Source organism: Sphaerodactylus townsendi, linkage group LG02, assembly GCF_021028975.2.
Source record: "Sphaerodactylus townsendi isolate TG3544 linkage group LG02, MPM_Stown_v2.3, whole genome shotgun sequence".
NCBI lineage: Eukaryota > Metazoa > Chordata > Lepidosauria > Squamata > Sphaerodactylidae > Sphaerodactylus > Sphaerodactylus townsendi.
Genome location: NC_059426.1, coordinates 128,632,848 through 128,657,383, shown reverse-complemented (window position 1 = coordinate 128,657,383; position 24,536 = coordinate 128,632,848). Strand labels below are relative to the sequence as shown.

Here is a 24,536-nt window from a genome sequence, read left to right as displayed (position 1 = left end):
TGTTCTTGGAAGCTAAATAAGGTTGGCCCTTGTTAATATTTGGGTGGGAGACACCAAAGTACAGGGCTGTGACACAGAAGCAACCAATGGCAAACCAACTATTAATGTCTTGTCTTGAAACAGCTATGGGGTTGCCATGAGTCAGATGTGACTTGATAGAAGTTTTTTGTGGTTATTCTCATGTTATAATTGCATTAGAGAGTTTTGCCTATGGGATGCTCTAATGCTCTACTAATGCAAAACGAGGATACCTGGAGACCATAGAGAAGCACCTTTTAAATCATTCCTATGTTACCCGATTTTGGAGGCTCACATCAACCTCCCTAGGGTCTGCGCTTGGGAACATAGGGTAATCTTAGAATGGGAGTTTTTGTCCTGCAATTCCCTACATCATAAGATCATGAAAATGATGACTGTTCATTTAAACTGATTTCCCAGATGTTTTTCAGGGTCCATTGGGTTATTGGTTATTGGGTTTAGGTTAGAAAAAATGTTTGAAATCTGATGGAGTATTCCCTCTCTTCTCTTTTGAGTCTACTCCTTGAAGTTCATGAATTTTGATGGAAAACAATTAGGTTGAATTCTAAATGGAGAAATCAAATCACCCCTGGTTTGAAATCTGTCTGTCTATAAACCTATAGAAAACAGTTTCTGTAGGGAAAGCCACTGTGCCTCATTTTCAGTTAATGAAAAAAACATATTTGCTCTAGGCATTTAATTAAACAATTGATAAATTATGCTCATGGAGACCTGGCTGTTTCTTCATTTGTTGTTCTATTTTAACAAAAGAATAAAGTGGGCCCCTATTGAGTACTGAGGGACAAACTACTACTTAGCACCTTCTGCTTGCAATCAAAATGTGAAATTATGTGGCATTCCAATTCAATAAAACTTGTATTGGATAATATAGTGGGGTCCCAAAGCAGCCAACACATCATTCTCCTCTCATTTTATCCTCATAACAATCTTGTGAGGTAGGTTGGGCTGAGAGAAAGAGTGACTGGCCCCAGGTCACTCAACAAGTTCCCATGGCAGAGTAGGATTCTGACCTGGGTCTTCTTGATCCTAGTCTGATGCTCTAACCACTACACCACTGAAGGGTTTTTACCCAGTTTTCATAATATGTAAGTTCTGTGTAGAGAGAGTTGAAGTATTGGACAAATCTACAGCCAGGGATAAAAAAAATCTCACAATTCATGGTGATCTGTTGTTTGGATCATGAGGTATTATGATGACCTTTAAAGACTTAATCTATAACCTGCCTAAATGTCATGCCGCAGAAATAGTATCCCTTTATTAAATAAATGAATACTGCTACTGTTACAACTTGTACAGAACCTGACAGTCAAATATATTTTAAAGCGCGTGTGAAGTTTGCTGTAAGAAATAAAACTTTTTAATAAAGGTACTTTGAAATTCTTGTGGAATATTTTATTCAAATGCGACATCTTGGATTCAGATACAAGATGCTTTAAAAAAAAAGTTTAACAGTATTATATCAGTGGAGAATTACTAGTATGACAGCCAAGACCTGTTAGCATCATCAGTGTCTAGGACTGGGTACAATACATCCTTTATTTTATAAATGGTCTGTTGCACATAAGAATGCATGATCTACCGACGAGATATGCTGCATTTTTGTTTAGTTGAAATACTAGATTTGAAGGTGCCTTGGCATAAAAGTACTTCTGATCCCAGAAGTGTGTGTATGTATGAGAGAGAGACAGAGAGAGGTTATTTGGATGAAGCAGAGAATTTCAAAAGATGGAATGGAGGAAAGATCCATTCCACTCCACATTAAAATAATTTGAAGTTGAAGTTGCCAGTCCAAAGAGATCAAAATACCTTTTTTTTAATTGAATGTCATAGAAGGACTTCATTTTCTGGGAAATAGTAATTCTATGAATTTATGAAAATCTATCCTGTAACTCAGTGAAAAATCTTTTCCTGTCTCCCTTTTAAAACTCAGCAGCTGATTGCTAAAGGAGGTCTTTCTGCAGTGAATAAGCCAGTCTGGGCCCATAACCTTTGTTGACTGTTTAACTTAATATATTTAGCAGAGCAGCAAAAAAGATACCAACACACAGTTGCTGGTTTTATATAAATGGATTTACTATTAGGGAAGGTTGCATGGAAGAAAAATAAAGAACAACTTTCTACTCTAGCACTATTTTGGTTATATAGTTCTGTACCATGTGGTCCCACATGGTGCCTATCTAACAAAGGCAATGTGCTATAATGATATGTGGTCAAACAAAGAAACATACTTTATAACTTTCTGTGACTAGTCTCACAAAGGCAATCCTGGGGCTAGCTGACCAATAGCTTAATCAATGGACTGGCAATAAAACTCTGACCTCAGTAGCTAATTAGCATGCACACAGTTAACCCTTTCATGTCTGAACTGTGACAGACACTTGCAAACATCAGCATTTAAGGTGGATCTGGAGATATCTCAGAATTACAACTGTTCTCCAGATTACAGGGTTCAGTTTCCCCAGAGAAATGACTGTTTTGGAGGATGGTATTATACTCTCCTGAGGATATATGCTCTGTGATATTATATCCTTCCCAAACTCACCCTCCCCAGGCGTCTCCCACCATCTCTCCAGGAATTTCTCAAGACAAAGTTGGTAACCCTATTCACTATTTCTGTCTGTCTCATTACCTTGATTTGCTTTGTCCACCAAATCCTTCTTGCATTTCTCTATTTGTTAGTCCACAGCTTCTTCTTTGACCTTTCTTTTTGCAGGGAATACAGTGGGGCAGATTAGGGGGTTGAATGGGAGATGAGTGGGGTGTCAGGGAGAGACAAGGTGAAGCAAGGAGTAGAGAAAGGAAGCTGAGCTTCATGATTAGATGGAAGCTGAGGGAGGACATGAATAGGGGCTGATGTGGAAGCAGCTGCCAGTGGGCTATGCTAGGAGTTTCAAAATGACTCTTCCCCCGTTTCTTTCTTCTTACTACAAGCTGCAAATACCAACTTGTTCCATAGATAAGACTTTTGAAGGAGTCAGGGATTTGACTGAACATGATTGTGCCATGAATCTCATCAAGCTGTCTAGCATTTCTAGATTCCTACATAATCTCAAAATTTAATTGTAAATCAGGGAAGTTTTTAAATAAACCCTATCCACAAATGCTTGAAAATTTCTAGTAAGTATCAGTTAAAACCCCAGTATCAAAGGTCCATATAGCACCAAATAGGCCTAAGTCTCCAGATCTACTCTGGTGGTATACAACACAGTCTGAATAACATCTATGGGTAACCTGGAGCTGTTCCCACATATGTGCAAGGCTCACTGTTCTGCATTTTCCATTCTGAAATGTCCTCAAATTGGTAGATCCTAGGTCACATTTATTCCATGTGGTGGTTTACATTTTTGCAGAGGAATGCCTTTTATTTCTGCCCCACTCTGAAGAAAAAAAGAAAAAAAGTCTATGCTTTTTGAACTGACTGAATGTCCCCTTTTATTTTAGAAATCTTTGTAACAGACCATTAGTATCCAGTTAGGCAAAAATAGAGATATAATTAGGAGTAAAATACCTTTGGAAAGATAATAGAAGTATTTTTATTACGGTTATGAGAAAAGAACAGTGTCATCCTAAGAAGAGTTGTACCTTTCTATTGAAGAAAATGAACAGAATCATATAATGTATTTTGTCTGGGTGTAGTCCATTGAAGACCTAAAGTGCTAGAACCCAGCATGCTAGTTTTATGGACAGTGGACTACACCCAGACACAGAATTTGCATTCACTAATACTGTTGCTGCTGCAGGGAATGCCAATGTGAATACCAATATAAATGGACTGAAAACCCCACCTGCAACACAATGCAGTTAACCACACCTTTGTGTAGCAAGTTCCACCCAAACACTTACTGATCGGTTCCCCACCCTGGGACATGGACAATAGATACCCCACTAAACATTCCCTTCTCACTGCACACAGTGTGTAACAGACTTCTCTCTGTGATACACCTCTGAAGAGGACAGCCACAGATGCAGGTGAAACTTTAGGAACAAGATCTACCAGACCATGGCTACACAGACAGGAAAACCCACAACAACCAGAATCATATAATTCTGATTAGGGTGGCACTGAAAGAGCGTGGGATTATGGCAGTTGCAGAGTCACTTTAAATGTTCTTATATGGCTGTTTTGATAGTATGTGGGAACTGAACAAATGTCTGAAGTTAGGTTGACTATAATTGGGTTTTTCCTCCCTTTAAAAAATTGAATATGTGAGTTAAGAACATTTTATCAACTACATTAAGATGATTTATTCTGATACACTGCTGTGCTCTTGTTCAGTTTAGAATCTGCTTTAGCCATTATGGCACAAGCTAGGGTTCACTCCTCTGCAATAAATAAGACTGAATTTTGATTTATAAATATTTTTAGAAGTGTTATTTAAAATAGAATGCTAGATTGCTGAAAATATGTAAAATGTACATGCTATAAATATTGATTTGGAAGTCTATGGCTGAGGTACAGTTTGTATAGAATAATGCCTTCGACTTGGGTACAGCAGCAAATTCTCTCAGAGAGAGAGAAAGAGAGAGAGAGAGAGAGAGAGAGCGCTATACACACAAACATTTTTAAAGACACCAGCAAGAATTCAAAGAGCTTTTTGCAGGACTGGAAGGCACTTTTGCTCATGCTAGCACAGGTTTCTGCCAACACCTGCTGCATTTTGCCAAAACCATATCCCATGCTTTCAAGATGGTTCCTTGTGTCTGATATAGCTTTTCAGGGGGTGCCAAGCACTACAGTTGGAAGAAAGAGTAGGCAAACATTGATGTATGAGTTAAATTCACAATTGTTAAGATCTCACCCAATATAATTTTTGCTGTGCATAGGACTGCAGTAAAAACAAAATAAAACAAAACAATTTGTGTATCTTAATATCTTGAATTGAAATGCTTGAGTCTGCTTCACAAAATCTACCATTGATGGAAGAATTTATTTCTTATTTTCTTATTTTCTTCTTGTGTCTGTGGCTATTGATGCATGCGCTGCATACCCATGTGACTATTAGCACTGCAGTGGGGTTTTCTGGTGAGTTTTTTTTTTTGTTGACACAAGGTTTCTCTTCCTGCAACTAGGCTTGGTAAATGAGTTGAGAGAGTTCTGAGAGAATTCAGCCAGCAGACTTCATGTGCAGGAGCGGGCAAACAAAATAAGCCTTTTGGGGGCCCATAAAATTGAACCCCCAAAAGGTAAATTCACCAAGCCTGGATGCTATTACCAGGAGGGCCTCCTGGAGCCACCTTGAAAGTCTTCAAAAATGTGCAGCCTGCTTACACACTCAAGAATTCCCCATTGGCTACAATGGAGCCAAGGCACTGCAGAACAAAGAATCTTGGGCAAATTTCCTGGGGTGCCTGTCAGGGGGATGGCGCCACCCCTTTTGGGGATCCATAACTTTGCCCCGCTGAACCAAACTTCACTAAACATGGGTGGTATCTTTAGGACAGTCTCCAGGTGATACCCTGAAATTTTGGTGCTGCTAGCTTTGAAAATGCATCCCCTGCAGGCCAAAACGTGAAAAAACACCAACACCCCCGCCCCCAAAGCCAGAATATATTTCATTTGGATTCGTTCATATTTGGGCAGGACATATTCAGACAATTTTTTGACAATTTTTTTGACAATTTTTGGACAATTTTTGTTCAAATATGCCCAGATTTGCCCAGATTCAGGCCAAATCTGGTATTTGCTTCATCCGAATCTCCAACCCTACCTGCAACATGTTCCCAGTCCATCATTTTGCCTGCCCACCATTTCTTTGTTTCTGAGCAACCTCCATTTGGGAATGTTGTCAGATGCTTTTTTCCCTGCTGTCTTTGATCTAACATTACTTTAGTCAGTTCTGCACAGCATAATAATAATAACAGATCACATCAGTTATTTTTGAATCTGGATGTATTTTATTCCGTTTTTGTCCTTCCCATGGGTGTCTATTTTCTATGAAGAAAATAATCCATGTTCTTTCTGCCTCTTTGCATGAACCCAGTTTTTTTACAATGCAAACACACAGGTGCAAACATCCCAAATTGGTGCAGCCCACAGAACCCCATCATAACAATTTTCAAGCTGCCTCCATCAACACAACTCTGCTCCAAAGGTGCTGAAAGTGCTCAGGATGCTGACCAAGCCTCAGCCTGAATCTTGCAAAGACCATAGAGTAGGGCTCGCAACGTGGGATGCTGTCAGTCAGCTTTCTGCCATGGGAAGGCACCCAAGGTAGTTGCATGGGCACAGAGAGAGAACCCTGAACAACAGGGGTTACTCTAGGCAAAACAATAAGAACATAAGAACATAAGAACAAGCCAGCTGGATCAGACCAGAGTCCATCTAGTCCAGCTCTCTGCTACTCGCAGTGGCCCACCAGGTGCCTTTGGGAGTTCACATGTAGGATGTGAAAGCAATGGCCTTCTGCGGCTGTTGCTCCCGAGCACCTGGACTGTTAAGGCATCTACCCAGGAGACTCAGTAGCTGAGCCCTTTCACCAAGGCTTCATTTCAGGTACAGCAGCTTCACAGCCAGAACCTGAAGACATGACTGCACCATAACAGGAAAGCTGGGAAGTGCAGCACTGACACCACCTTTTCGGCCTCAGCTCCCTATCCTGGGGTCATCATAAACAAATGGCACTGATAGATCTGGCATCAACAAGTAGCTAAATCTCCCCATCATCACTGGGGACAGACAGAAATGGGGCATGACTGGGAGGGGGGAATGGGATGGATTAATGCCTATAGGCCTTCCTCAGCATCCATGCACCATTGCCTGAGATGAGAGTGCAACAGCTGTGGTGCCATGGCCCCTCCTGCTGCAGCTGATAGCTCATCCAAGGAAGAGTTAATAGAGTCTTGCAGAGAGACACCAGCTGAATCAATAGATCCTGAACTTGCATAGGCTTCTGTCTCAGGGATAATTAGCAGGACCAAGGAAGATGCCAGTAGCTCTGGGTCTCCAGATGTAAGCCTCGATTGCAGATGAAGGTTGAGATTGACCTTAAAGGAGAAATGCTGCTCAGGAAGGCTATAGGCTAGGCATTACCCATAATCTTTGCAGGAGCAGTCCCAGGCAAGTAGCTTGAACCCCCAGGAACCCCAGAGTTGGACACAAAAGGTAGACTTTCCCAAGCTGGTCTCCCCACCAAATAAAGTTGACCAGTGGAGTATCTTCCTGGGGACATGGGGTGACCCATGTCCATGGGGCAACTAATCTGGTCTGCGGGAGGCACAAAATTGGCCCCCACATGGCCAGATGCCTTCCCTCCAACTCGTCACTCTCCCTCAGCCCACCCACATCGTTGAAGAGGATGATGTGGGCAAAGGAAATGGCATCGATGCTGCTGGCACTCCAAACGTGGCCCCTTCCCTTCTTTCCAAGCAGACGGGCTGCTTGGAGGGAAAGGAAATGGCATGGGCACTGCTGGAGCTCCAGCCACAGCCCCTTCCCTTCCTTCTGAGTGGTGGAGGAGCAGCCTGCAAGCTTCTCTCCCTGTCTCTGCATGGTGCACCTGTGGCTTCCCAGGTGGAGGGACAGGAAGAGAAGCCTGTCCCTGCACCAGCAGCACCAGAGAAGCTGAGGGTGAGGGAAATAGAAGCTGGCAGGGAGAGAAGCCTGCAGACAGCTTGTAGGCTTTTCTTGTGTGGCTTGCAGCATGAGCTAGCATAGGCTAGTGCAGCATGAACTAACATAGGCCCTGAGACAGAAGCCTATGCCAGTTCATGCTTCTGCACCTATGCTGCACCCTGAGAGATAAGGAGAGAAGCCTGCCGGTTTCTATTTCCCTCACCCGCAGCTTCTCTGTCGCTACAGGTGCAGGGACGGGCTTCTCTTCCCATCCCTCCACCCACAGGGCCAGGGAAGCCATGTGTGCACCGTGCAGAGATGGGTGCTTGCGGGTGCTGCTGGGCAAGGAAGACGGGCTGGTTGCTGTGCAGCCAGCTTCTCTTCCCTGCCCAGGCAGCAGCCCCGGTGCGAGAGAATCCCCCGCTGACTCAGGAAAGTGGGGCTTGGAGGGAATGGGTGGGGGAGGGGTGCCATGCCACACAGGGAGGGGTGCCATGCCATGGGGGGCAGGGTGCTGTGCTGCGGGGCACCTGGAGGAGGTTTTGCCTCTGGGAGCAATCTGGGTCCCATACGCCTCCGAAGTTGTATTGTATTTTACCAGAACATGTCAGAATCTGTGAGAGAACTAGAGGGGGTGGCATCTTTGTGAGGGGGGGGGGGTTGGAGAGGTTTAGGACAGAACACTAGAAGCTCACCTTTCCACTGGAGTAATTCTCCCCATTGAGGTTCACAGCACTGACCAGCTGCTTCCCTGTGGGGTGGTAATGACTATGGGACCAAGATAGTAAATGCAGAGTAAAATATATTAAATGCAGAAATGGGGAATGTGAGGAGGGAAGTCCCAGGGAGAACAGCAATGGCCCACTCCAGTGTGGTAGTCTACCATATCTACCAGGGAACAAGGTTGCACCACAAAGAAGACTTGAGCTGCTGGTCATCTGCATCCAGACCTCCTCACATACCAAGCACTGGGAGATTATCCACATGTTCCTGTCCTTGCCAGGATCAGCCAGCGCCCTGCCAGCTGCTGCCAGGATTATTATCATATGCACCTAATGGGCTACCCCAGCTTACCGCTTGCACACCTGGCCAGTTGGTGGGACTCATCCATCTGACTTTGGGGGCAGAGCTTCTGAGGTGGAGCTGGTAATATAAATCTGAACCCAGCCAGGCTGAGCCTGCAGTTCAGTGCTGAGCTCAGCCAGGTTCAGCTTTAAACTGTGGGCTTCAGAGGTGGAGTCCGCAGTTCAAAGCTGAATCCAGCCCGTGCCATGTTGAACACTGGGCTTGGCCTGGCCAGCACTGGATAAGCTTGTGGACCAGATAAGAGCCCTCAGGGGGTTGGATATGTTTGATACCCGTGGATTTCACTGTTAAATTACCTTTAAACTCAGAAGTGAGTTCAGGCACCTTCAGTTCAACAGTATATATGACCCATAACTGCTGAATTAAATGGTATATTAAAAAGCTAATCTGGAATGAACCATGTAAAATAATGAAGTGAAATAACAAAATGGAATAAAACTCAATGGTGCAAAGTAGAATATCAAACATTTGGTGACCAATTATCTATATATATAAAAATCTAACAGTGTGTTTGTCCCTGATGGTCTCCCTCAGAAGCTGCTGGATGGATCACCCCCAAATTTTCACAGGACATCCCTCCCTGTTGCGGGCAGGTAATCGGACCTTCAAATCATTGAAAGTCCATAGTTGAGCCAGGTAAAACATCTTTTTCCTGGCACACCAGGCCATGAAACTGGCTGTGTTTAACTGTCACCCTTAGAATGTTCGTGCAGCCTGTCTGTCTGTGGCCTGAGGGCTTGGTATGAGGGCTTAGAATGTTCACGCAGATGGGCAGAGATGAGCAGTGAAAACAGTAAATAGATAATACTGTTAGGTAATACGAGTGGAAGTGAAACACATATACACTTTGCCATGTGAGACGTCAGGTGGGGTTCCCCCCCTCACACGGAGGTAACTTTCACTCTCTGTGCCTCACCCACTGCTACCACACAATACACATCCAGCTCATCCTCACACACCTCACTCGGCCCTCCCTCACATCCAACCACCACTTACCCACTTCCTCACCCATATTCGCCACAGCTCTCTTTTACTAAAAGCGAGCTGGAGTTTGCCATTTTCCTCTAACAAAATCCGCGGGGTGGGGGTGAACCAACACTACCGGCTCTGCTTCTTTTGCACATGGCCCTTTAACAACCCAGGGATCTGGCCTCAATCTGAGTATCTCACCACTCTGCTGCCTGACTGGGATAGCCTCCTTGCCCCAGTTCTGCCTTACCCAAGCCAGGACTGTGCATGTCAACCAGCCTCATGGACAGCGGGATTCGCACTCTGGACAGTTCTGTTGTGGAATGGAAAGGGTTACCTTATACTAAAAAAACAATAACGATGTGCATTGAAAAGGGAAAGAGGGATTCCATTTGACCACCCCAAAAGGCTATGCTGGGGATCATTGGACCTGCATGGACATCTGTGTGGGTTGTGGACTGTGATGAGAAGGACAATTGCCACAGCAACGCGTGGCCGGGCCCGCTAGTGTGTGTGCGTGTGTGTGTGTGTGTGTGTGTGTGTGTGTGTGTGTGTAGTTTTAGATTAGAAAAGTAACTCAGCTAATATAACTGTAAGTATGTACTGAAACCTAATAGACGCAACAGCTGTACTTTGACCATAATATATTTTGATGGAAATATTTTTAGAGGTTTCAAGTTTCAGAAGAATACCTCTGAAATAGCTGTGCAAGGGGAGAAAATGACTGGATTGTATTTTCTAAAAAACTGACAGCAGAAAAAAAGGCTAGATTTTAAAGCTGTGATGAAACTGAAAGCTCCTTAGCTAAAATTTTAATTGAAATAATTGAAATTGAAATAGTAACAAAAAAAATTCTAGAGTTATATGACACGCATGTATGCATATATTTGTGTTGAATGGTTTTTCAACTGCCTACAAATTGAACCAACTGATGACATTTGCAGAATGTTCTTTCTTGTAAAAACAGAATGATTTGAGCCATGACAGATATCAAAAACACAACCTTGCTGGTTTATTTTTTTGTGCATTTGTTTCTTACCAGTTTAGCAGACATTATATGTCTACATGCTGTGGTTTGAGTTAGCTCTTTCTATTGCTATACGCACAGAGAGATATAATTTGTTTACTGGTTTTAGTGTTTAAAGATTCTGTTGTTGCTGTTTAGTTTTTGGAATCCTAGTACTTTTTAAAATGGTTTCTTAACTTTTGTGCTAGGTTTTTAATGTTCTCAGGTTAGTTTTAATGTATTTTCAAAATTATAAATGGACCACCCCCATTGGAGCCAGTGCAAGTTCCTGTGATTTATTTTATTTTTATTACTTTTTAGATTTGTTAATCAGCCCTCCCATTTCTGGCTTGTGGCAATGTACAAACAGAATTACATTACATAACAAAATGTTTCAATATATAAGATCCATAATTTAAAAGACGAAAACAGTACCCAAAATAATAAGATAAAACCACCTAATCCATAAAACAGCATTTAATAAAACCAACTACACTAGAATCTATAAAAACCAAGCAGGAGAAGTAAGACCCATGTATGAACTAAGATGTCATATAGCCCCAGGGGAAACTGGTGGTCAAAGATCAGCCTCAACAAAATGCCTGGTGGAACAGTTGCATCTTGCAGGCTCTGCAGAACTCCATGAAGTCCTGCAGGGCCCTGATCTCCTCTGCAAGGCTGTTCCACCAGGATTGAGGAGCACCATCGCAGTGGCAGTGTTTATGCCTGGGTGCAACAGAGCCGCATGGCACCTTGGTGGTGGTATTAGTGCCCCTTTTGCCTTGTAAGTGCCACTGTACTGGCAATGACATTGGTGGCGGGGTCACAATGGCTCCACAGACCTTTCGCCTTCCCCATGTGGATTGCACTGTGGGTGACCTATAATAAGAAGTTATATGCCTATTAATTGTGAGAATTTTTAGCTTATTACAAGTAGTCCAACTTTGGGTTTATATTTTCTTCTTCCAAGAGTTCATTATTGGATATTTTTCATATCTGTTTTCACATCTGGACACACTTATGTAATGCAACATAGTGGGATATTCCTGTAATACATGTAAAATATGTATGTGTTTAAAATTGGAATATATCAATATTATAAAATGAGACCTATTAGATTGATACTATCATGGTATCCACTCTAAGGAACCACAAAAGAGTGATAAAAGTGGGCAGGCATAATATTCTGTTATCTTTCAGAGAATTAAAGGTTATTCCATTTACTAATATATTTCATATTCAAAAAATTAAGTGATGATGAAGAGTCATATGAAAATCTGGGTGCTGTGTAAGTATAGCAGATATTTAATTCCTTGTTGTCTCTACCTGTTTTTTAACAAGGCTTTATTTTCAGAATGACAATAACATTCACCAGTGTGCAATTTTCTTTTTTAGCGTGGCAAAACCCAAGGATATGTGGGTCACAGAATTTTATATGATGTTAGCCTAATGCCAAAGGGTGTGAAATTGGTCTGGAGTTGAGACATTTATCTCCCACAGGGAGAAAACTGGGATGTCATGTGGCGTGAAGGGGAAAAAATACTGCTCTCTGACTTAAGTACAGATATTTCAGTTTCAATATAACATTTGTCTCGTCCATAATTAGTAAAAGTAGGACTGCTGTATGCCAACTATTGCATACAAATATTATCATATATAGTCCACTAACCATAATACATGTGGATACTTAAGATATACATTTGTTTTATTAACTGAGCCAATAATGGCTCTGTTAGTACTACACTATTATTATAGTGTTTGTGTGTGGGGTGATCTAAATGGTTTCTAAGTGAGGTTTTATTATGTTGTTTTAAATTGCTAGCCATCTGGGTGACCCTTGTAAGGGCAGAAAGGCAACATACAAATTTTGTAAATAAATACATAAAAATAAATATAACTGTATATAAACATTCCCATAACTTATCCCAAATGTGTTGAGATGTAGGCAGGCAATGGCAAACCACCTCTGAATGTCTCTTGCCTTGACAATCCTACAGGGTCACCATAAGTTAGCTGTGACTTAACAGCAAAAAGATGTCGATTATAGATTTAAAATATTCTGGTTTTAGTAAATCAAATCCATATAACATACCTTTAAATCTCTTTCCATAGTCATCCACATGTAATACATATTGTTATATTTCAGTCACAAGTAGCTTTATGTACCTGCCGTGGATATTCATTGAATAAGACAGCAATGTTAGATGCTATGCTTTTATGACCAACCCAAGGTCACAGTGGGGATTCAAACCTGTATCTCCCAGGACCTTCTCTGACACTCTATGCCACATTGGCTACCTATTTGATATTTGCCTTCATCCTGGGAAAACAAGACAAGACAAGAAAGAAATTGGGTGTCAAGCATAAGAGGGCAGAGACTTTCTTTCTGGGTGTTTCCCCACTTCAGAATTAAAGTGGAGGCAGACCGGGCTCGTTAGAACCAGGTGTTTTTGAGTGCGTGTTAATGTTCCCCACTGCAGTTTTTCCATTAGGGGAACTCACCTTTCTGCTGTGGTTTTTTAGATGTAGCACTCCCCACGGCCCCGCAGTCTGCAGCGATCGGCAGGGCGGGTCTCTGCTATGATTGGCTGGAGTCCCTTTTTGGAGGCTGAGCCTTTCTTTCTTTTTTTTTATTTCTCCTTCCTGGAATCAACGTTGAACCATCCCCACATGCACATGTCATCACAAAGTTGCCCAATCCGAGTTCCCTGCTTTTGGTGCTGGCTTTTGATTGGCCAGCATGTTGCGGTGCAAAAATTTGCTGAACTTCCTGGTTGTTCGCTTGTGGATTCAAGATGACGCTTGGGACAGAAACTGTGGGGATTCATTGTGCTGTGACCTGTGTTTCAGAATCCCGCTGCTTTCAGCCCAAACAGGAAAAAATTGTCCTGGTCAAAAATCAGCCCCAATTTCCTTCATAGATGGTTTTTTCTTTTTTTAAAAAAAAAATTAGTTATCCCTGGCAGGAGTAGAACTAGCAACCTTTCACAGTGCATCAACAAGCAGACAGAATGCTGCATTAGTGAGTTAAGCTACAGAAGCTCATGGCAGATATAGCTAAATACTAGGCTTTCAGTGAGTGCTCCCATGCATTGCTATGTAAATGAACCTACATTGCAACATAGGGTCAAATACTCATTGATCTCTGTTCCCTGAAATAAAAAAAGGCTGTGTGCTTGCTTCCTTATCGGGCAAAGGACTACACGTCACTGCCAGGGGTGGGAAACTCAAACGCGGAGTCTCCCCTGGGCTTCCCCACTGCCCCACGCTATGCGTGGGGTTTTCCAAAAGGCGCCATTCCATCCAGGAACAGAAATGACGTGCGCTGAGGGGGTGGGAGAGCAGCGGATTCGGAGCTGCTTTGTTGTCGCTGCTGCTGTAGGGGGAGTGCCTCTGGACCCCGCGTTGCTTGCCACGAGTGGCGCGCGTCAAAAGGTGAGTGGGGAAACGACCTCTGAAAACTGTGATAGGTTTATTCCCCCATCCCTCAAATCCTGTGAAATACGTTAGAAGTTTGTGCGTGTGCATTTGCTGTGCCAATGAAGTGATGTAGGACATAAGATTTTACTAAGTTCTGTTTAGTTGGCATGAAACATGAAAATTGTTGTATGATGTTTAAATTACACATCATAAACTGCCTTGAGCCATGGGGAAAGGCATAAAAATATTTTAATAAATAAAGATAATGAAATGGGGTTGAAAGATGGCTAAAGAAAAAAATAAAATATGTAAAATTAAAGTATTAATTGGAGCAATTTGTAGGTGATACTGAAGGACGGCAAAATCCTGCAGATTGTGTAATATACTTCTGGGAATTCAGAAATTATTCAGCATTTTATACGGAAGTGGACTAACTTCACTAGGCTCTATTTTTTATCTGTTTTAATTGGGGTTGCCAGGTCTAGACCAGCTTTGCAGTGTCAGCTCCAGTACACACCAGAAATGATACTGTTGCATTACCAGTGAGATGGGGATGCTCTGGTATTTGGGCAAAGACTCTATGGTGGAAATAGTTTTTAATATAATTTTTTCCCCAACTACCAAAGCATCCTGTGTTGCCAACAGTACAATTATGTAACTTCCAGTGTGTGCTGAAAGGGATATTGCGGTACTGTCACTGACATTGCTGCAGTGCTGGCCCATACCTCTCTGGCTGCCAGTAAGTACCCCCACCAGCCAGCTAATCAACAGCAGGGGGAGGGAGCTAGGGCTGGGAATTTTTTTGCTCCCAGCAGAAGTCTAGCAGTCTGTTTTTTGGGGGTTTTTTTACTATTGCTGTTGTAAACTACTAGTATGTTGGGTAGATAAAGGAAAAGTGGCAAATATATTTTAAAACAAAAATATTATTTGATAATTTTAGTTGCTGAAATGCAGAACTTAATTTGCCTGCTCATAGCAAAGATAATGGGTTAGTCAAGATAAACAAAATATTCTTCCAGTGGACTGAATTAATAATGGGAATTGACTCCAGATCAGAAAGACAGAACAATCAAATGAAAGTTCCAATGACATTAAGGAACTTCATTCCAAATACAAATAACTGTTCTTTTTTTCAGGTCTGGCAGCTTTCTTATTTTTTAAGGTGAACACTGTATCTGTACAAAGGAAAATGACATAAACATGATATAGTTTCAAAAAATAACATAAATGAATTTAAAGATGAGAAACCAATGTTGACTGAAGAAAAAGTCTTCTCAGGTGCATCATTGTTGAAGCTATCTGCTTTGATTTGCTACTTTGGCCATCTCCTGGTATATATTGTCACTTAAATTGCAACATTACTTCTCAGTTATTGAATAGATTGAAATAGCAATTACTTGCAGCTGCAAAAGAAAATGGGACTTTCTGAATCAATACTGTTCTTCATATAGAAAGAGTGTGTGTCACTTAATTTGGAGCTGTTGGTTATATTTCAAGATGGAGAGAGGTGAAAAGCAGAGTTTCCTTTTTTCTACTGCTAAAATGTTTGGTTAAAATAAGAGGAGAATGTAATGAAAGGCTACAAGAAACACTTTTTTGACTAGAGGGAATTTTTAAAATATAATTAGGGCTTACAGCAATATGAGAGAAAAGCTGACATTCCAAATATTTAGTGAGAAAGACTAAGGCTAACATCTCTCCCCCTTCAAATGTGAACTAGAACAGACTTAAAATAAATATTCATACTGTTCCTGTCCTTTCAAAGTCTTCCTAGTCTATCTCAGAAGTAGAGACTGCTTGTGTTGAATGCTTCATTCCAGTAGAGTCCTGTATCTTTAATGTTGCACTAATGAGCAGTAGACATGCTCATTTTCCCGAGGCCATCTCTGACTTCTATACTTCTATCTCTGACTTCTATACTTACCCATAGTTCTACTCCAAACATCTGACTTGTCACTGGTGAAGAAAAGACTTCAGATGACCCAATTCACTGTCTTCCCTTTTACATATATTTTACAAACTACTGCAGCTAGATGCAGACTAAGAGATTGTTTGTTTGTTTGTTTATTATTTAGATTTCTATACCGCCCTATCCCCAAGGGGCTCTGGGCGGTGTTACCCACATGTCCGTCATTAGAGAATCTTTTGACATTCTGATAATTCCACACTTAGACTGCTCCTAAAGGTGCAGAAATTGGGCCATGGGATACTGACACCTCATGACATTTACTAGGCAGACTTCATTTACAGGGTGGTTTGCCACTGCCTTCCCCAGTCATCTTCACTATACCCTCAGCAAACTGGATACTGATTTTTACTGACTTTGGAAGGATGGAAAGCTGAGTCAACATTCAGCAGCTATCTGAAACTGACTTCCGTTAGGATCGAACTCAGGTTGTGAGAAGAACTTTGACTGCAATACTGCAGTTTACCACTCTGCACTGTGATGCTAGACTACTCCTAGCTGGCATTGAAGTACAAATCTGCAGAGAGCCCTCTTCAAGTGGTGCCTTAACATCACATGCCAGATAACATAAACATACATATCAGAGTTTCCCCAGTTAGTTCAGTGGAGGAATCATATATACATGAGACTGAATTATCTCTTAACTGCTTCCATGTGTGGGAGTAATTCAGGATTCTTTTTAACAATATGCATTTGATAAAGATAAAGCTCTCTGAAGACATCTGGATTTATTTGCATACTTTATCCTATTGTTATTCTAAAGCAGAGAAAATGATACTCAGCACATTTTTGATCCATCTATATCTAGATGGAGTAATATCATACTTCATTCTACAAAAGGACAGCATAAGTTGGCCATACATTATTGGGCATAGATTGCACAGAAATTTTTATTAACAAAAGGGAGGCAATTTTTGCTGCCCTCCATCCCTCAGGAACAGTATTTTGAGGTTTATTTTTGGCTGCAACAGGATAGATGCAACAAAGAGTTACGCAATAACTCGAGTGGACGTGGAACACATACACATGTTGCCATGGGGTTCCCCCCCTCACATGCAGGTACCTTTCACTCTCTGTGCCTCACCCACTACTACCACACAACACACCTACTCTCATACACATTCAGAAGAGGGAGAGGGAAAGGATGGAGGGGGAGGCATGCAAGGGAAGAGAAGTGAGGGAGGGGACAGAGAGTGAGGGGTGGCATGCAAGGGAGGGGAGGGAGCGGGCCCAGCATCTGGATATGCCCCACCCACCCTAGCAGAGAGAAACAGAAGGGAGGGAGGGGAAGGGGTGGCATGCAAGGGAAGAGAGGGTGGGAGAGGGAAGGAACGGAGGGGGAGGCATGCAAGGGTACAGAAGTTAGGGAGGGGAGAGAGTGAGGGGTGGCATGCAAGGGAGGGGAGGGAGGGGGCCCAGCATCTGGATAAGACCCACCCACTCTAGCAAAGGGAAAGGGGAGGGAGGGAGGGAGGGAGGGGGAGGGGTGCCATGCAAGGGAACAGAAGTGAGGGAGGATGCGGTCACATACATCAATGACATCGCACAGTATCAGCCTGCGTGTTTCCATGAGCATGTACTGCTGGCCTCTGCAATTGATTTGCTCCTACTGTTCCTTTCCCATTTCACCACAATAAGCCACAGCAACGCGTGGCTGGGCCCCGCTAATAATAAAATATAAATCTCAATAGTAATTTAAACAGTACTTACCAGATTAAACACAGGAGACATACATGTATAATCTCTAAGATTTTTAATTGTATCCATAATGTAGGAGTAAGATTTCATTAGGCGTTCAGACATTTTCACAAATGAGCCTCACCCATAGTATCAGATTTAAAATGTGAATGCTTTCCATTTTACTTCAATGACTTTCTTAAAGTGCCAGTTTATTTCGAATTTGAATGAAGTCTTACTCAGTGGGGTTTACTGTTAGGCATGTGTTCTTAGGATTGCACTGTAAAGAACTTAAGATGGTTTCCAAGATGTCCTATGTAACTCCCTTCCCACTCCACACTGCCATCCCCTTCAACTCATGTGGCTATGGGTGCCACAATCCAGGGACTCAACTTCCCCTCAGTTGGGATTGATTTGGAGGAAGAGAACACAGAAAACATCTGTGGTCCTTCTGCTGATCCAATCCAAAGTGGATCCTAATAGCAACCTAATATTACAAAAAAAAATTCTGTCCTGAGATACCATAGGTCTATGATGATTAGGAAGGCACCACATCAGTTTCTCAATCTCCTGACTCTCTCTACCTGATCTGTTTTCACTGTAAACTAGACATCAGAATGATAAAGAGAAATATTAGTGAATGCTAACATGTCACTAAATTTCTTATTTGTGTTTGGTGTAACACTGACAATAATTAATGGGTATTTTTCATTCAGTGTTCATGTTCAGGGGTGTGCATCAAGAAACATTTTATTATTTGGATCTGGCTTTGGGGGGCAAGGCTTGGAGGGTCCTCTGGCTTCCTTGGCCCCACCCATGTCAATGATGACATGGGCAGGGCCAAGGGCGCCAGAAGACGACAGGGCAGCAGGACTAACTTGTCACGTGGGGGCTGATTTTGCGCCTCCCACAACCAGATCAGTGATGCCTGGGGACAGAGGGTACCCCCTGTCCCTAGGCAAATACACCACTGTGGTTATCACTTGCCTGCTTTGGGTGAGCAACCTCCTGGCAGATAGGACCCCTCACCCCCCCCCCTTGAATTAGGACTGATGGGAGAAATGTGTGTGGGGAGGGGGATACAAATGTTGCATGACTTCTCAATGGCACATCCTGATATTACCATAAATTTGGGGGCGGGGGGAGAGATTGTATGGGTTTTCACCTGAAAGTGAAGTCACTGTGTCATGTAACATCATTTCTGCCCCTGCCCTACCTGTGAAGTTCCCAGGGTGCCAGACAATGGCCTGGTAACCCTAGTAGCATTACATGTCCTAATTCAACTTCATCCTTTATTGGTGCAAATAAATATAAGTATATGACTGAAATATTTTATTTTCTAATTCTTTAAGCAAAAAATGTATGCATTTTGTCATTTTTTGGCAAGTGTATTATTTGAGATTTATAGAAATTCAGCCAGTCTATTACAGACCTAAACTTTGTAGGTCTCTTCTCACTTTTTTTTTTCATGGTTTCCAATAGGATGATGAAGTAGTACTTCAGTGCATTGCCAATATTCACAAAGAACAACGGAAATTCTGCCTGGCAGCTGAGGGGCTTGGGAATCGCCTGTGTTTTCTGGAGCCAACTTCAGAAGCTAAAGTAAGAATAATTTTTGCAAGGATTTCAGTTAATGTGGTTAATGGTAATTAATCTAAAAGTGGTTATTTGTTTAATTGTGCTGCCTGCAATATATGGTATATAAAATTTTGAATTATTTCTTTTCTTTACATTTCCATTTGTTGTGTGTACTCAAGTTAAATCTTTGGCTGCTAATGATTTTGCATTTCAGAATATAAAACTCCCATCATGGCAGGTTAGGGTGGTAGGAGCAGGCAGTAATATTTTTCAAAGAAAATAGCCCTTTGAAAAAGCCTTTGTTACTGCAGAATGTTTTCTCATGTTCTCATGTCTTAAGAATTTTCACTTTGGATCTCTTTTTAAAAATATAGTTTAACTTACAAAGCAAATTGTTTGATGCAAAAATATGTATAAACGTAACCTGCTGAAGCTGTCCATTTCTGTATATTAAAGGGAGAGGACATTTCTTCTTCAGAGCCCCTCGGGGATGGGGCGGTATATAAGCTCAATAAATAAATAAATAAATAAATAAATAAATAAATAAATAAATAAATAAATTTCTTCAAGGCCTGTTGCCAACCCTAAAGGCCAAGGATTTTCCATGTTTTCCTTGGTATTTTACCTGGAGCAATTGGAAATATTTTGACCATTAGCAAAGGTACAAATTATTAACATGTACCACCCCAAGCCAGTTGTGGGTCTGTCAGCCTCCACCAGCCTGCCCCACTGCCACTAGCCTGCCCAGGGAGCCTCAAGCAATGCAAGGTGAACCATGCAGTGGGATCAGGCAGGCCTGGAGCCAATGACTGGAGATGGGGCTTGCCTGCAAATGGGGAGGTCAGGCAGCCCTGACCCTGAAGCTTGAGGAAGTAATGGTGGCTTGGAAGCAATGGGCTGCAGTAGGGGGGTTCAGCCAGTGAGAAAACATGGCTGGATGGTAACTCAGGAGAGGAGGTCAGAGCTCTGGTGAAAGGGTTTAGAGCCAGTACCAGGCTGCTGAGTGGCTGGGATGGGTGTCATGATGGTGCCGTGGGCGGGGGGGGATCGCTTTCACTTTTGCAGGTGCAGTGTTATCACTTCTAGCTGTGGCCCAGCTGTGGCCTTGGAGTTCTGTGGCTGGAAAGAGACTCCAGGCCGGACAATGCGAACTGTCTGCTGCTCATTTGGGGGTGGGGATGTTACACTCATATTATCAAGAGTTTGGTGCGGTTTTCGCCAGAACTCTTTTTCTATATTCCTGACATGTCTTCAATAAAAGCCTTGAACCAATCAAGTGATGTATTGTCTGAACGGGGAATCTGACAATGGGGCTGGGGGGTGGAGCAACCCCCATAAAGGAAGCAGGGTGGGGTGACTGGAGAGGAGTAGGGAAGAGGAGAATCCACATCACACTGGTGAATCTCCCTGCCACGGCCAGAGAGAACAAGGAACCTGCCTTCTCTGTGATCCATTCTGAGGCCAACCCCTCCCAGCCTGATCTGGAACCCTGGGACAAAAGCAGGGGAAATGCATGGAGGGCATTCAAGGGTGATGTGTGCCTCACAAACTGATAATCATATACGTGTAACTGTTGTGAACAATGGAAGTGCCAAGTTAATGCAAAATATTAAAATATGTGCAAATAATATCCTCTGAAATTAGTTGGCATCTTGAACTACAATAACAAAAAGAATTGATCAATATTCTAATGAAAAAGAAATGTGAGAATTGAGAGAGAGAGAGTAGTGTGTTATTTAGATATTAGTAGTAAAACCCATTTCAAACTTCAGTGAAAAGAGCTCTGGTCAGAGGGGTGGGAGAGTCCAGGTGGGGGACTGGGCAGGCTGGTAGCAGGTTTTCCTAGCTGCTGATGTTCTCTGCCCCCCCCCCAGCACTTCTCTTACCCCACACTCCTTCCGGGGTTGCTCTGGAGTTCTGCTACCTCTTTTCTGTTGCTCTGTGCAGCTGCATCAGGCGTTGCAGGTGGGCTGCTGTGACTGGACTGGACAGGAGGACCAGGTTGTTTTTTGGAGTGTGTGTGTGTGGGGGGGGGGTGACTGGGGAAATGAGACTTTGGGTGGGAGGCCTATCAGGAGGGTGGCTTGGGGCCCCTTCACCACCGGTCTGGAGTTGGGTTTTGGGGCAGGGGAGGGATGGCTAGGGGAGTGAAGAGGTGGGTGGGAGGCCTAACAGGAGGGCAGCTTGGTTTTATGTCTTAACTTTGGCAAATAAAAGAAGTAAACTGCGCCCATTAATTTCAATTAATTTCCACTAAAATCAATGGGAACTAAAAGCGTTTCAGCTTGATTTTGCCATTATATAGCATGTAATTAATTATCTGCTAAATTTACTATCTATACCATGTTTTCTAGTCTGTTTACAACCTGAAGAAATTTCCCTGGTTGTTATAGGAATAATTGCTTTGCAGTCATTGTTGGCTGCAATGTTCATTTGTTCCATTTTCTGCACGATACAGTGGCAATTTTATTCTTAGCATTCATTGGATGAATAAACCCAAAGACAGATACATTTTTATTGTTTCCAAATATTTTAATGGAATAGAAGCTGCTGGATACTTGACTTTCTGGGCAACAGCTCAAACACTGTTAACATTTCATCTGTGTTAACTTTGTCTCTTTAGCTATCTGATGCTATTAATGGGAGGCCTATATCAATCCAATTAGAAAGTGCTCTACATTTCACCAGTTATGAATGTGAACTGTTTTTTATTGCTTTATAGAGGATAGAATCTTGTGTTAACAAAGTTACTGCTGCACAATACTTTTAAAAACATAACATGATGGCAACCTTTACCATACTAATAACTGAACTTTTAAACTGCTATTGCAATGATGTGACCTTTGACAGTTCCTAGATATTCCACTTTTCAGATCTATTGAAAACTGGGAAATTGAATCATAATGTGGAAAATGTTTGATAGATTATTTAAAATCTCATTTTAATCTTTAAAATAGACCTTTTCCTCTGAAATGTTCTATACATGAGATTTTACAGCCTTAATAGGAAGCATATTTCTCTTCACATCATGGTTTAGATTGTAAATTCCTCTCATCAGGAGCCCAGCTTCTGTTTATATTACATTTCAAAATGTCTGTATACTGATGGTGATATAAATTATAATTAGCGTCCATGCTCCTACATGGAACCATTTGCTAAAATTAAAACAGTTGCTGTCCCACTCCTCCACCCTACCTATGACATTCCTTTAGGGCTGCCCCTTCCTATATCCAAGAGGCTGGGTTCTGACTCAGGAATGCTTGTGCTAGGATTGCTGTTGGACTTTCTGGGGTCACTGAACTTAAGAGACAACTTTTTGGTTGCTAGTGGGTGAACTCTGAGGATTCGCAGGGGTTTTCCCTCACTTTCTTATTCCCATCCTTCTCCCTCCCTCCTTATTTTATCCCCCCATTGTTGTCTTTAACAGCCAGTTGAGTTGCAATCCAAAGTAGTACTGTGCAAGACTTCTGATTCCATTTTTGTTGTAGCAACCTGACAAATGCTTCCATGTTTCTTTGGCCAAGCATTAGGGGTCCTGCCTGATTCTTGGATGAGGTTGCTGTATTGTGTGGCAGTACCCTATAGCGCAAAGGAAACTGAGATCATGACTTCTGACTGTGTTGCTCAGGCAACTACAAAAGCCACTTCATGTATTAAGGTTTTGGGTATTATTTCAATTACCTTTTCAATCTTAGTGATCTGCTCCAAATACAAGTACAGACCTCAGGAATCCCTTTCTACCAAATTTGGTTAAGAGGGCAAACTGCATTTTTCTGCATAGTGGCTATGAATTCTCCTGCATGTATGGAGTCCTCTATCTCTTTTGTTCCTGGCCCCATTGTACAGATTTTGCATCAGTGCAGTGGCAACTGGCAAACACTCTTTAGTCCATAGTGATGTACTCAAAAGGCACTCCATGTCCATGCGAGCTGAAAGATGTAGTCTTTCATTGCTATGAATGTTGTTCACAGTGTTTCCCACCATTTTGATCTCTAAATAAAGTCTATACATAATACTTAACATTCTCAAAATAGAAAATGCTTCTTAATATATCTTTCATTTCATTCAGATCTAGAACATTATTTCCAGCAATGGGCATAAGGCAAAATACTTGCTGTTGCAGGCATGTTGACCTTTAATTACTTGCCTTTAGAATTATTAATGAAGACATGCATCAATATCAAGCTAATGACTAACAGGGTAATGCAATTTTTCCAAACTGCAATCACTATTTTTGGTGGTTCCTTTTAATCCAACACCTTCTTAAACTTTCTTAGATTGCTCTGGTTTAAACAATAAACTGGTTCATATTTGGTATGAACTATCTCCAGTATGAACTATCTGCCTATTATTTTGTGGGAGAGAATCAGCAAGAAAAAGTTGTTTCAGTTCTTTAAGGGGGTGACCAAGTTAAATAGTATTTTAGTAGTTGTACCATATAGAGATTTTAGACAGGTGTGTGCTGTTGTCGTGGTGCCTGTCAGCACATTTTGTGGTACCTGTCAAGTGTTTTTAGGAAGTGGGTAGGGCTAGATATGGTTTTTTGTCCAGCCAGGCTTCTGATTGATTATTGGATATTTGATCATCTGTGCAGGTTTTATGAAACATTGCTTTAGCAGCAGCTACCATCACAACACAAGAATCTGCTCTAACTTACTGAAGTTAAGCTATGGCAATGGTTTGGCAGTTGGCTGTGACTTCGAAGGCATCTATTTTGTTGCTGTGCCCACCATGCCATAAGATAACCAGAGTTTGTTGCACAAATCTCGGTTTAAATGTCACACTTTGTCATGACCTCATCAATGTAAGCTATGTGTGCATAGGAATGCAACCCTAACAGATGGGCAACCCAATCCAGAGGGGTGGGCTGAGTCACCCTTTGGAGGCAGTGCAGGTATACACTGGTGGATTTGCTCTCTCTGGGGGCACTTATGCCAGTGAAGGGGCAAATCTACCAATGCTAAGTCACTGAGGAACCCTGAGATGCCCAGCCATGGCTTCCAGCTTTGCACCAACACTCCCATGCTGCTCTGGCATTGTGGGGGTGTTCTCGGGGTGTTCCAGGAGGTGGGGCCTGACAGAGATATGCCATTATTTTCGTGGTGAATCTCTATTCTGGCCTAGGGGAGATTTGAAGGTAAGTTTTATTTTTTACTTTTTCGGGCTTCCCGCGCTTTGGGAAAACCCTGTGGAGTAGGTTAAGCGGCACCAAAGCTTTGCTGTCTCCATCCACCTGACAGCTC

The 24,536-nt window shown here is 42.2% G+C and overlaps 1 protein-coding gene across 1 annotated transcript in view; it reads left to right on the top strand.

The window, feature by feature from the left end:
- RYR3 (ryanodine receptor 3) overlaps positions 1-24,536 on the top strand; it is a 372,359-nt gene that overhangs the window by 28,110 nt on the left and 319,713 nt on the right. Inside the window, exon 2 of the mRNA XM_048484286.1 lies at positions 19,198-19,317. Coding sequence (XP_048340243.1) covers positions 19,198-19,317 — 120 coding nt within the window. The remainder of the gene's footprint in view (positions 1-19,197; positions 19,318-24,536) is intronic.